Genomic DNA, 14,838 nt, shown 5'->3' with positions numbered 1-14,838 from the left:
TTCAGACAGTGGACCATGGTCTACACCAGCTGCCTTCAGACTGGACCATGGTCTGCACCAGCTGCCTTCACCAGGTCGGTGCTGGGGCTCCCAGAGCTGGCAAAACAGTGTGTGTATTTGTGTGTGTGTGTGCATGTGCGCGCGCGTGTGCGTGTGTGTGTGTGTGTGTGTGTGTGTGTGTGCGCGCGCGCGTGTGCGTGTGTGTAGTGCACTGGTGAGATAAGCTCACAGGGGGAATCTGTGGATTTATGAACAAAGCCATGAAAGGCTCCTCAGGGAACGCTTTGACCACGGAGCTGCCATCATGTGAGACAGCAGGCTTGGTCACAGGACTGATGAGAATACAAGACACAGTAGTGATTTGGGCCATGTAAGAATGAGAATCATGGAGACACTAGCATGCTATAGGGCAGAGCTAATCCACCTCAATGCTTAACTAACAGCGTGAGACACTAGCATGCTATAGGGCAGAGCTAATCCACCTCAATGCTTAACTAACAGCGTGAGGAAGAAGGAGCAACGTCACCTCATGAAAGTGAAACTACATCACTGCCCCATAGAGCTAAACAGTCACGTGACTCTTTAGTTCTATGGGGGCAGAACATGATCTTTTGATTTTGTTATACAATTCTCCATTCCAAATTATTAATTTGACGGTATGCTGCGACTAAATTCTATACAGGGCTTTTCCTACATAGAAGGCCCCAAAAGGCCTGATATATTCGAGTTCAGGACAACCCTGACTGCAGGCTAAATCAAAATCAAGCATTTTACCGTATCATTTTAGAGAATTTCAAAGTTAAAGTCCCACATTTGTACCTTCAAATGGCTTCCTCTCTCGAACTTGGAGTGCTGTAAAAGCAAATTCTATCATTTCTGACAATGACTATATTTGTGTCCAGGATAACCTTAACTATACACTAACCCAAAAGCCAAATGTATTGTACGCAGTACGCACGACAGTAGGCATGATCGCTCCAACCATGCTTACTGCCATGCCGATGATGCCGTGCGTAGTCACCCCCCCAAAGTCCCATTCTGAGTCAAGAAAACCCCTGCACCAAAAATATAAATAAAAATCACATGAATGCCAAAATGGAGAGAGCGCGTCTGTATGGTGTGTTTAGCTTCTATTTGCCCAGTATTTGAAATGCAAAGGGTTTAAGCTGCTGAATAGCCTTCCGCTCTTCAATAGGGTTCTCCACAGCCTTAAGCCAGCTATTCCTTTAAGTTCTCTGTCACTGCATTAGTGCAGTGTTGCCACAGAGCTGTTAGTGCAGTGTTGTCACAGAGCTGTTGGTGCAGTGTTGTCACAGAGCTGTTGGTGCAGTGTGGTCACAGAGCTGTTAGTGCAGTGTTGCCACAGAGCTGTTAGTGCAGTGTTGTCACAGAGCTGTTGGTGCAGTGTTGTCACAGAGCTGTTGGTGCAGTGTGGTCACAGAGCTGTTAGTGCAGTGTTGTCACAGAGCTGTTGGTGCAGTGTTGTCACAGAGCTGTTAGTGCAGTGTTATCACAGAGCTGTTAGTGCAGTGTTGTCACAGAGCTGTTAGTGCAGTGTTGTCACAGAGCTGTTAGTGCAGTGTTATCACAGAGCTGTTAGTGCAGTGTTATCACAGAGCTGTTAGTGCAGTGTTGTCACAGAGCTGTTAGTGCAGTGTTGTCACAGAGCTGTTAGTGCAGTGTTATCACAGAGCTGTTAGTGCAGTGTTGTCACAGAGCTGTTAGTGCAGTGTTATCACAGAGCTGTTAGTGCAGTGTTATCACAGAGCTGTTAGTGCAGTGTTGTCACAGAGCTGTCAGAGCTGTTAGTGCAGTGTTATCACAGAGCTGTTAGTGCAGTGTTGTCACAGAGCTGTTAGTGGGGATTTTAATTACAAGCCTGAATAGAGGCCAGCTGTGAGAAGACATGGATAACGCTTGGTCACATAAAAGGCCTGGTCGCTCCCAGCGAGGTGACATAAAAGACAGGAGGACCAGAGTCTGTTTTCCTGCTGTTTGAACATTGGTGGATACGCAGTGCAAAGTGGCAGGTAATGATGAGGCCACTGGCAATTAGCTCAACTAATGTCATTTGTTGGATTAGATTCCAAACCTATAAGTGAGCTGTTTGGAAACCATTATTTGGACACTGCCCACACTGCTACAACTGCCACTGTAAACAGAAAAGCCAACAGCTTAATCGCTGCCTTAACCCCTATGTGTGTCATTTTAAGTGTGTTTTATAAGCAGACGGAAGCCTCGAGCTAAACACGTTGTGTTGAAAACCACTCCAGTGTATCATCTCCAGGACCCTACAGAGGTGGAAGGGAGGTCTGAGTAAATAAGCCTCACAGATGGATTGGTCTGACCTTTGACCTGCTGACTCCCACAGAACCTAACCTGAACCCTGGTTGTTGCCTCCAGCAGAGCTATGACAGGAAACACACTGCCACGTCCAAACACTACAGCAAACATGCTGCCATGTGCAAACACTATGCACACATGAGTAAACATGCTGCCATGTGCAAACACTATGCACACATGAGTAAACATGCTGCCATGTGCAAACACTATGCACACATGAGTAAACGTGGAATATGGGAGTCTTTCCCATGTTCATTCATGAAATGCAAAAATGAGCCATGTGAGCAAACCAAAACTCCGTCAACTACAAATCACTGCTGAGCAACACTGGACACTCACTTGGAGAAGTCGCTCTAAATTTCACAAACATAACTGAAAATCAGGACACACTTAAAAGATCTTTCAAAAGCAAAACGAAAGAATTTGTCTCTGTATTAAAAGATGAATACTTAACAAACTGGAAAAATGGCGTATCACACAAAAAGATCCAGTGCTATTCAATTCACAACCATGAAATTCAATTGGCAAAATATCTAAACATCAAAAACACAAAATTAAGAAGAGTTTGATCTAAACTAAGGCTCAGTGAGTGACCATAGTCTTGAAATTGAGAGGGGAAGACACAAGAAGTCCCGGCTTCCTGAGGAAATGAGGTTGTGAAAATGTTGTTAACGGCAAAATCACACTTCTTTTTTGAACGCCCTGAATATGAAGACATAAGAAACAAATATTACCCTGAATTATAAAAGCATTTTCCAAACTTCTCCCTCTGTTCTAATGAAATGAAACAAGTGATTGTACTTGGAGAGGAAGAGAAGAGTCTGTAAGTTTGTCTCATTTCTCTATATTATAATTACTCCAATGAACATTTCCCTGTTAAACCACAAATCATAATGTAACTGTATCTCATCATTATATATTCTGTTTACTCCATGTAGATCTTTGCTTTGGCAACATGTACTATGGTATTTCATGCCAATAAAGGCATTGTCTTGTCTACCTGTAGCAGCAGAGACATCTGTACAACTCTATAGATACTGTCTGAGGCAGGCAACAACTGTCACTTTGTGAAACAAGCAAACTAGCAATGATATGCTTGTCAACATTCCAAATGTGATTTTAATTGGGCTACACAGTTTATGGGAGGACAGCGATTCTGAAGGAAAACAATATTGGGTTAACAGGACCGAGGAAAATAACATTGTCTAATTGTCTAAGAAATGTCAATGCCCCAAAAATTCTGTCCCACATCACATTTGATCCCATCAAATGTCTTTTGTCCATTGTCACGAGCAAAAAGACACTAGCTGTATATGAAACAACTTAATGTCCAAGAGGAGGGGGGGGGGCAAAGGTAAACAAGAGTGGTTTTCATTAGGTAAGTTATGCATTTGTCCTTTGCTTGGTTTTAAAGTGATTGGTCAAACTCCAACTGAGATGGTAAAGGACCATAATCATTATCTGACCTGAAGCCTGACCTGCTGTGTTCCTCATTCTGGAGCTGCTGGGTCCAGAGACCTTCTGCTGTTGCACGATGACACGGCAGGTTATGAAACTGTGACCACACGGATACAGAAACCACAGCTCCACTGTGAAGGCTGTAGCTTGTCTAAATAAACCACAGCTCCACTGTGAAGGCTGTAGCTTGTCTAAATAAACCACAGCTCCACTGTGAAGGCTGTAGCTTGTCTAAATAAACCACAGCTCCACTGTGAAGGCTGTAGCTTGTCTAAACAAAACACAGCTCCACTGTGAAGGTTGTAGCTTGTCTAAATAAACCGCAGCTCCACTGTGAAGGCTGTAGCTTGTCTAAACAAACCACAGCTCCACTGTGAAGGCTGTAGCTTGTCTAAACAAAACACAGCTCCACTGTGAAGGCTGTAGCTTGTCTAAACAAACCACAGCTCCACTGTGAAGGTTGTAGCTTGTCTAAACAAACCACAGCTCCACTGTGAAGGCTGTAGCTTGTCTAAACAAACCACAGCTCCACTGTGAAGGCTGTAGCTTGTCTAAACAAACCACAGCTCCACTGTGAAGGCTGTAGCTTGTCTAAACAAACCACAGCTCCAATGTGAAGGCTGTAGCTTGTCTAAATAAACCACAGCTCCACTGTGAAGGCTGTAGCTTGTCTATATTTTGGGGCTATTTCCCAAGGCAGCCACAAAACAAATGACAACTAACTGAACATTTACAACTAACCACAGTAAAAAGTGACACTTAACCTGGACCAAGGCAAGTTTGAACTGAATAGCCCAGCCAGTATGTTCTGAATCCATGGACAATTTGAATGTAATCTTCAGTAAAGAACACTTGATTCTAAGCTTCTGTTTGGCACATGTCACGTCACGGCAGCTCGTTAAAGAGATTCCTGCCATGTTTTACACTCGGCCTCGCTGATAGCAACCAGTGGAAGAAGAAGGTATGTGTTAGTTTGCAGCTGACTCAAGAGTTTGTTTTTGAAGTAGATGATATGAGGAAATGAGGAGAAGCACACAGAACGAGATAGCAAGAAACATCAAAAGAATGCCATGGCTGTGTGCTACGTTACGTTACAAGCCGTCAAAGACAGTCTCGTATCTTATCTGAATCAAAGCATTGATGAAGCCTCTCTAGATGCTCTTTTCTCTAGACGTACCCATCTTCAAATGTCAGGACTTTATCATGAGCAACAGTGTACTCAAGCTCTGTAAATGGAAATCAAATGGAAACTGAGCTTCCAGGTGGCAGCTCCAAGGCCAAACCAATGAATGATGTCTGCTTGCTCTCAAGCAGGAGGAGGTTTTATTTTAAAAGCCATGCGTGGACGCTCATCATGTTAGCCTTTGAGAAGGAGATTTTATGGCTGCTGCTGTGCTTATAATTAGCTTGTAGCTTCAGGCAGGGTCTAAGGTTTTATTGCAGTCGTGACAGGAGGGAGGCCAAGCTCTCTGGTGGTGGAGCAGTGTCATGGGAAATGCCTAACAACGATACTCAACCAAAAGGAACTGAGAGGCTGGTTGTATTCAAGTGCAACCAAGTAGAAAACAGGTTCTCCAGTAAATTAGTATGAGCCATCAGTCCTCCTGACTGATCGTCGTCAGGACAGAGAACGTAAGCTGAACCAACTACGACTCCAAAACAAACACTGATGTGTGTGTGTGATGATAACCTACAGACTGATGTTGCGAACACAGTGTAGGATTGTCTAAATCAGTGGTTCTCAAAGTTTTTCACGTCACGGGACCCCTAAACAGACACAAATTAGGCCACGGACCCCCGTTTGATATGATTTTTTGCTTTGAGATGTTTTATTACAGAACATGTATGAAACCCATGCAAAAAAATAGTCATACATTCTGTCATTGTGTTACTTATGGATGGAATTATAGTGAAAATAAATTATTCCCCTTTTTTTGGGGACCCCCTGGAACCCCCTCAAGGCCCCCTGGGAGTCCCCGTACCCCACTTTGAGAACCACTGGTCTAAATCACAAAGACTACCTAAATGCCTAAACATCTTTAGCTCGTACCTAGCCAAAGACCTATCGTGGAAAGTTAGATGAACATATATTATAGTCCAGACTAGTGCAGGGGTCATGTGACTGTAGAGTAAGTCTGGTAAGTTGTGATAATAATAGTGACAAGGTGTAAAATTGATTTGTGCAGCATTTTCCAGGACTCTGAATGAGGGTGTGTGGCTCAGACACCTGGACAGCAACATGCTGCACTGCAACCATGCACTCACTCTGTCAAAAAACAACACAAGTGAAAGGAGAGCTGTTAGGGGAAGCTGCCATTTGAATAAGGAAATATATAGAATCAAAGTAACACAAGACCAGACCGAGGCCAGATGGGTATAAAACCCCAGGTGGGACAGTTGAAGGAAGAATGGCAGATCGATTTAAGGGCAGAGAGGGCGAGTCAAGAGGACAATCTTCACAGAGAAAACCTTGACATTAGGTCCTTAACCTAAACATCCAAATCTTTCAGCTTAGGTCTGTGTGGTCAGACAAGTGTCTAGAAAGCAGCATCTCGCCTTTGCGCTTGGTCAGGCGTACGAAGGAGCGCTCAACTGGAAAGGCGAGAACCTCCAGCGGGACTGACTGGTGGTACGTGTTTTGGATGTGGAACTCAAGTGAAAAAACCCTACATTCAGCTCGTTTGCGGGCGAGTCTCGTGAGGAGGTTGGAATTTCGCAAGCACTGGTTGACATGTGCAAATGAAGCGCTGGGAGTGTCATTGTAGTTCATATACTAGAGTTAGCTTGGACATGCCAAAGCAGCCAGACCCAGAGCAGTAAACCTCCAAGTCATGAAGGACATTCAGAAGGCAGGGGAGGACACACAGGACACAGTGCTGCTGCTACAGGCTAACTTTTATAATACACCCTAATAGCAGGGTACAGTGTTACACTGGCACAACAGAAATGAAGCTACCTAGCAGCAGCATGGCCCTCTGTTATTCGAGTGCTAATCAAATCTTTCTCGCTTGCTTGCACATGTATACAAAACACTGGCAGGGAAGGACACCGTGACCATTGAATACCCAAACCCACTATTGTAGCAAGAAAACAGATTTGAGCCCAGAAGCAAATCATCATATCACCTGCTGCCATGCAGGCTGGTAGACAGCTTCACCAGCCACAGCTACAACATTGCACAGCACCTGCAATTGGCTCGTGGGAGTCGTGGCTGGAGTTGATTTCCCAACTAGAATAGTAAATTAACGTGCACATTTTTTGTTCCGGCATAACCTGTCAATGTATAAGAGGAGTGAGGGGGTTCTGGCCTACCTGTCAATGTATAAGAGGAGAGAGGGGGTAGCCATCCTGCTGTCACCATAAACAAATCCACAGAATGAAAACTCCTGAAAGAAAAGTGAATCGTAGAGGTGGGACTTTCTCTCCCCGTCTCCGCCCAAAAAGTGAGAAGAAATCAAAGAGCAAAAAAAAAGACTCCCGGCGATGGAAGGCAAAGCTCTCCTTCAGTCCAGACTCAAGTCCATGGTTTCTTTGCTTCTAGATGCAGAGAGGACAACGTAGGACGTCTTAACAACACACACACACACAGACACACACACATACACACAGACAGACAGACACACACAGCCACGGGCTGGGCCAAACTGTTGTGTGAGAGATTGTAAAGCGACAGCCTCCACGCCTCCTGAGTGAAGGGGGAGGAACGGGGGAGTGGGGCCGAGGTTGACAGGAAGGACAACGAGGAAATGAGTAACTTCCCATGTGAGGTAGTGGGTGGGGTGTGTGTTTGTGTGTGTGTGTTTGTGTTTGTGTGTGTTTGTGTGTGTGTGTGTGTGTGTGTGTGTGTGTGTGTGACAGAAGCCTTGACGACACAGGAGATCCTGTGATATTGCCATAAACAAGAGCTGCCATTAAGCTGGCTTTGCCTTTTGACACAGAACCAAACCACTCCAGCATAAGTGTGTGTGCTCTCAGATGCTGGCATCCCGGAAGCAAAACAGGTGTGACTGGTGTGATGTACACAACAGTGCGGCTTGCACAAGGGCAGAGGACGCAGAGTCTTACCTAAATATAGCCTACAAAAAGGAAAAGGCACACGCACACACACTCATCTGGGTTTCAGTCAATATCTGAGCCTTGGATAACAATTTAACATCAGAAAGGAAACTGTCACCGTTATTTCCAATTTCCCCCGACACTGGAGGAAAGCACGATCTTTTCCACGCTCCATAACTTGTCCGAAATATGAGGGTGTTCAATGAAAAAAGACGCTTAAATAAATAGTGCATACCAGCGCGAGGGGTCGCAGGTTCGAGGCCCTGTGTTACCTCCGGCTTGCTCGGCCGTCTATAAGGGCACAATTGGCCGTGTCTGCGGGTGGGAAGCCGGATTAAGGGTTTGTGTCCTGATCGCAACACTAGTGCTTCCGTCCTTGTTTCTTGCTGTCCTTCATCTTAGTGTGTGAGGAGGACAATACTGTCCCTTGTCTTAGTGTGTGAGGACAATACTGTCCTTTGTCTTAGTGTGTGAGGACACTGTGAAATTGTGAGGAAGATGAATGAGTAAATCAGGGATGGGGGACAGTGTTTGGATATTTACAGCGGGTGGTGACAAAGATGACCAAATTGTGGCTGAAATTGAAAAACTAATTTGATGCTTATTACCGGAAAAAGTAATGATATTACTGTAACATGTGACTGGTATATTTCTAACAGGTGATTAAAATCTTGAAGAAAACCTTGAGCCTCTCTCTCTCTCACTCTCTCACACACCCACACACACACACACACACACACACACACGTCAGAAAACAACATTGCAGGTGTCAGGTTACAGCTGCGAGGTCAGGTGAGCTGGGCAGAACATGGTGGCTCCTGAGAAAGGGCAATCGGTGAAGAAAGTCAGAGGAAATGAAAGCAGTAGTTGAAGAATACTCTTTTAAATATGGCTCCACCACGTGATGAAGGTCAGCTCCACGTGATCAGGGTCAGCTGGGTGTGAAAACAAACTTACAATCACTTCAGGGAAGTGACAGTGCTCCATGAACTTCAGCCCACTCAATTTCAATATATACTGTACGTAAGTTTCAAGGTTATTATAGGGTGTAACATGGATTCGTTTGAGTTCAAATGCAAAATTACACTAATTGTATGGACATGTGAGTTGATACACACTAGAGCAATGCTTCTGCAGAGGAACTCACTGCAAAAATGATTTCAAGCTGAAAGAGCCCATTGAGTTTTTACTGCTAATACTTTCTAAGACTACAGTACACACACACACACACATGCGCGCGCACACGCAGACACACACACACACACACACACACACATACACACACACACACACGCAGACACGCAGACACACAGACACGCGCTGGCAGAATCACTGATGTAATCACAGACAGGACAAGGTGCCGTGGACGGGATAGGATTAATCATTGAAGGGTGAACTTCTGTTTAATCTAATCTGTTCAACAATTATCCGATTAAATTTATAATACATTTACAAATAATGAGTCATAATGATCAGCAGGCTACTTGGTAGATAACTTGTTCGAAACATCAATGGGAAAGAAAGGGCCATTTCATGCTGAGATTGTGCACCAAAATATCCTTAGTTTCATGCATAATTATCCCATAATTATCCCTTCCCTCATGATTGGAGATCACACCCTAATAAGAGTAGGTAACCGCCCCTTTCTGCATACATAAGCAGCAGACACGCCCACATATGCACTCACACACACACACACACACACACACACACACACACACACACACACACACACACACACACACACACACACACAGCATGTGAGTCATTGGGTAAGGATGAAGTAGCACAAAGGTTAAGAGGAAGCAATGCAGGTTACTCAAGGTGGTGATCATTGGACTATTAAACTAGAGCTGCATACAAAAGGCAAACCACGCATTTCATCTATTCATCGACTTGAACTTTGACCTCAAAATTCAACATTGTAACAGTATGACACAAAATGTGAGGTCCCCTTTAATAACCCCTCTGTTGCACCTTTGACAGAATATTACAAATAGTGATCGTGATTCATGTACAACAAAATGTTTTGGCAATTTCTGAGTGGATTTTCACTCTTGGCGCAAGTGTTCTTCAGACAGCACGACTGCTCAACTGAAACACAAGTGCAGTGTTCTCAGCCTGCACTCAGTGCTATACTGCAGAGGAGTGCTGTACTATGTAGCCTACCACTATACTGCAGAGGAGTGCTGTATGTAGCCTACACTGCAGAGGAGTGCTGTACTATGTAGCCTACCACTATACTGCAGAGGAGTGCTGTATGTAGCCTACACTGCAGATGAGTGCTGTATGTAGCCTATACTGCAGATGAGTGCTGTATGTAGCCTACACTGCAGATGAGTGCTGTATGTAGCCTACACTGCAGATGAGTGCTGTATGTGGCCTACACTGCAGATGAGTGCTGTATGTAGCCTACACTGCAGATGAGTGCTGTATGTAGCCTATACTGCAGATGAGTGCTGTATGTAGCCTACACTGCAGATGAGTGCTGTATGTAGCCTACACTGCAGATGAGTGCTGTATGTAGCCTATACTGCAGATGAGTGCTGTATGTAGCCTACACTGCAGATGAGTGCTGTATAACCACTTCTTAACATGCAGTGGAATCCGTATTATAACCCGCTCCTAGCCGGTTGGCCTGCATGTTAAACAACAATTAGCCGGCCTACACGCACTCCCGCGAGTCCGTATCATATTCATCTCGGTCGCCGGTGTAGGATCCGGATTAGCGAAAAAGCGCCTGCTGTTTAACTCTGGCAGGTCATGATCCAGATCATCTCGCTGTTATGTGTGAGTGGGCGCGTGGTGGCACTTTACAAACCATTAATGTCCCATCATTATTTTCATGAATGGACGTAGCGTTAGTTACGTGGCTGGATTATTTGGAAGAGAGCCAATATAGGTGAGTAAACAACTAAAAGTTGAATCCCCCATCTGCCAGTTTAAAAATGCAACAAGAGAGGGGCGCAAGAGAGGGACGCTTACTGATGCGCTGCTTGCTTGCTCCCATATCAGAAAAAGCCTAACTTTTGTGGGGAGAAATACATTGAAAACTAGTCAGATATGACTTGAATGCCACTTGTAAAATAAATCACCCAGTGATTGACGACGGTCCGACCACTATTTTGACTGGGCGGCTTTATGTAGCCTAACAAAGGCGGAAGCGCTCATTTTTGGCACATTGCCACCACTCGTGGTCGGAATGGACTCCGTTAAAACGGCATGTTTTTGAATGGAGTTTGGTTAAAGATTCGCTAAAGCCGTTTCAATTTAGCACAGCGCCGCCGCTGCCGCCTCACACGACACGACAACTATTTGCCTTGTAGGGAATAACGTGCATGCTCCCGCACCCCCTCCCCCCGCCCACTGGCAGAGAGAATACTGACCATTTCCAGCTGCTTCTAAACAAAGACCCCTCATGTTTAAAAAAGTAAAACCGGAAAATATCCTGCTCTGGCTAGCCAGAGATGATCCAGACTTCATGTTTAAAAGCCACTTATGTAGCCTACACTGCAGAGGAGTGCTGTATGTAGCCTACCACTATACTGCAGAGGAGTGCTGTATGTAGCCTACCACTACACTGCAGATGAGTGCTGTATGTAGCCTACACTGCAGATGAGTGCTGAACGTAGCCTACAGACCACATGGTGCATTAGAAAGCTATGGTTTGTGTAAGTAACCTTCAAAACGTTGAGGTCCATTAAGCCAGCTGTATAGGTCTGCTGTGTTTACATTGATGTGTGTATGTGTAAACAGAGTCATATAGGCAGACCTCCATTAGTGGCTGTATGGCTCTATGAAAGCATAAAGCGTTTGAAGCAGGCTTTATTGGCTGAGTTTGGGCTTTGGTCTCTGAGCTTTGTGTTTTGGGACAATTAGGGTTAAGGAGTGAATTCACTGAAGCAACACGGCAGCAAAAAGCATAATATACTGTAGCCTTAAGAGACTATGCTCCATTAACTCAAAGGTATTCCATGTTGGCCAAAAGGTCATGTTCTGGGCAAGTCCTACAGTATGTACCTGAGTGGCAGGAGGTTGGGTGTGTAGTACTGTCTCTATGTACCCGAGTGGCAGGAGGTTGGGTGTGTAGTACTGTCTCTATGTACCTGAGTGGCAGGAGGTTGGGCGTGTAGTACTGTCTTGGCCAAGCCAGATTTCTAAAGCAACCTTGAGGAACACCTTCTTTTGTAAGAGCATGATAAAGTTAGGCCTTCAACAAAAGAGTCCCCGAAGAGGGGAGAAGTACAGAATGCAAACTTCCTGTTCCTGTTCTGCTCAGATGGTGTCATGTTTAGACAGAAAAATGCATTAACAAATACTAACGCCAAATATAAGCAAGCCATTAAGGCAAGCAAAGAAAGTGTTTCTTATTTGTTTGTCAACTAAATTGAATAGTGTTGTTTAATGGAAAATTATGACGATAGTTTTTTATAAGGTTGATTGCTCGATGACGTCTATGACTATGACTGTCATTTGATTAACATCAGTGGTAGCTACATTTTGCAGGTAGGTATAAGGCTAATGCAGGTAGGTATAAGGCTATGCAGGTAGGTATAAGGCTAATGCAGGTAAGGCTAATGCAGGTAGGTAGAAGGCTATGCAGGTAGGTATAAGGCTAATGCAGGTAGGTATAAGGCTAATGCAGGTAGGTATAATGCTAATGCAGGTAGGTATAAGGCTAATGCAGGTAGGTATAATGCTAATGCAGGTAAGTATAAGGCGAAAGGAAAAAAACTGTGAAATCCTGACTGGACTCAAATACAGTAAAATGTGATTAGCTAAAAATAGCTAGTAGCTACTGATAGCTGTAGTTGAAGTTACCTGTTGAAGAAGCTTGCCAGTGGTCCCAGTCTCTTTTGTCTGCTGTCTTCTTCTTCCTGATGCACCGTGTCCGAACCTGGCCGCCGCCGCGTGGGGCTCCACGGGTCCCCCGGTGACGACAGCGTCACGTCCGAGAAGTGGGCGGCGCCGCTGTCGTCGGTCTCCAGGGTGACGATGGCGCTGGAGTCGGAGGTGACGGTGAAATCCACGATGTCCTCGTTGGAGACCGAGAGCGTGGCGGACAGCTCGGTGCTCATGCTGGACACGCTGCACACAGAGATGTCGTCACTGCGGTTCAACACTCCGCCGCCCGCGGCCATCCCCGCCGCCGCAGACAACCTGGAGATAGAGATCAAATGCTATGATTTGGGTTTTTTTCTGATTTATTTTCTCTCGTTTTCTCTCCAGTTGTACTTGGCCAAATTCCCCCTGCTGTCCCGGCCGTTGCTCCGCCCCCGCTGCCGATCTGGGGAGAGTTGTAGACTAGCACATGCTTCCTCCGATACATGTGCAGTCACCAGCTGCTTCTTTTCACCTGACAGCGAGGAGTGTCACCGGGAGGACGTATCGCGTGGAAGGATCACGCTATTCCCCCCAGTCCCCCCCACCCCCAAGCAAACAGCGTGTAGTGTGCAGCAGCACTAATCACACCTACAAGGTTATAATGTTAACTACAATTTAAAATGGCAATACTAATACTAACCACTAGGTTTGATCATTAAACCGGTAATCGGTTGGTTTCGTCCCTACCTGGGGACGGGACTGAAGAGGCGGATGGAGTCGTAGCCGCTGCGGGGGAAGGTGGAGGACTTTCGGACGGCGTTGCTGTCGGCGGGCTCGTCCAGAGGCAGCGTGGCCGGGGAGTCGTGACCCCCCGGGCGCTGGGAGCCGTGGAGGTGGGGCTCCGGGTGGTTGATCTCCAGGGTGGGGATGCCCGAGTCCTGGGAGGCCGTGCTGTGGCTGTCCTGGTCCAGGTCCACTTGGCTCTTCTGGGGGCTGCTGTAGTAGATGGGCGTAGGGGAGCAGGGGGGCTTGTAGCTGGGCAGGGCGGGCTGGCTGCGGGGGCTCGTGCTGGGCTCATGGTGCTGGTGGTCGGTGTGGTTGTGGAGGTCGGGGGCGGGCGGTGTCGTGGGCGCCTGGTCTTTCCCCGCTACGCCGTTCTCCATGATGGCTCCTCCAGACACACCTTGGATAGGACATGGAAGGTTACGTGGAAATTCAACTTGAGGAATACATATGAATATTGACGACTTTCACACAACTCCCACAAAACTAAAAAAAAAAAAAAAGTAAGCTGTGTTGACAGCACTGGCAGCAACCCATGTTAAGGGCTTGCCCAGGGGTGGGGCAGGATGCTAACGCGCTGACTAGGCCAAGAGAGCTAAGCTCGGTTGGCGGAGCTGGTTAACAGGCCTTTATACTGGGGAGTGAGTTTAACCAACCTACTCGCTACCACTCAGGACTCACAGTCATTCGATTACACCACTCAGGACTCACGATGACTCACAGTCATTCAGTTACACCACTCAGGACTCACAGTCATTCAGTTACACCACTCAGGACTCACAGTCATTCAGTTACACCACTCAGGACTCACAATGACTCACAGTCATTCAGTTACACCACTCAGGACTCACGATGACTCACAGTCATTCAGTTACACCACTCAGGACTCACGATGACTCACAGTCATTCAGTTACACCACTCAGGACTCACAGTCATTCAGTTACACCACTCAGGACTCAGAGTCATTCAGTTACACCACTCAGGACTCAGTCATTCAGTTACACCACTCAGGACTCACGATGACTCACAGTCATTCAGTTAATCGGTTACATATATATTTCTGCATTCACTTTTTCAGTTGCATCCTTCCACCTTTCTTTTAACTATGTAGCGGGTACTGTACAGTAAGACAACACAATCCCACAGCAATACTTGGTAGATAAGCTGTGACAAAATGTGCTTATACTAACAGCAGAGGACAGAGTACCTGGAGCCATTGCTGTTACATTTCTGTGTGTGGTGTTGTGTCTACTCTGCAGGTCATCATAAAGCCTTAAAATGTAGTAAAACCTATGTCAACTTAAAATGTGTGTAATAGCATCATATATAGCCTTACGTACGTCTTATATTCTGTTTTAGAGGTTTTAAAATGT

At 45.8% G+C, this 14,838-nt stretch overlaps 1 protein-coding gene across 2 annotated transcripts in view; it reads right to left on the bottom strand.

The window, feature by feature from the left end:
* Positions 1 to 13,521, bottom strand: part of tbc1d14 (TBC1 domain family, member 14) — a 62,654-nt gene extending 49,133 nt beyond the window's left edge. Inside the window, exons 1-2 of one of the 2 annotated variants that reach the window (XM_083639730.1) lie at positions 13,429 to 13,521; positions 12,679 to 13,017 (exon numbers count right to left, since the gene is read on the bottom strand). In XM_083639730.1, the coding sequence (XP_083495856.1) occupies positions 12,679 to 12,998 (320 nt within the window). In that variant the 5' untranslated portion in view covers positions 12,999 to 13,017; positions 13,429 to 13,521. Of the gene's footprint in view, positions 1 to 7,113; positions 7,308 to 12,678; positions 13,018 to 13,428 lie in introns of those variants that run through there. The other variant, XM_083639731.1, reaches the window with a different exon arrangement.
* Between the last annotated feature and the right edge of the window lie 1,317 nt (positions 13,522 to 14,838).

Source organism: Poromitra crassiceps, assembly GCF_964638095.1.
Source record: "Poromitra crassiceps genome assembly, chromosome: 7".
Taxonomy (NCBI): Eukaryota; Metazoa; Chordata; class Actinopteri; order Beryciformes; family Melamphaidae; genus Poromitra; species Poromitra crassiceps.
This window is presented reverse-complemented; position numbering and strand designations above follow the sequence as displayed.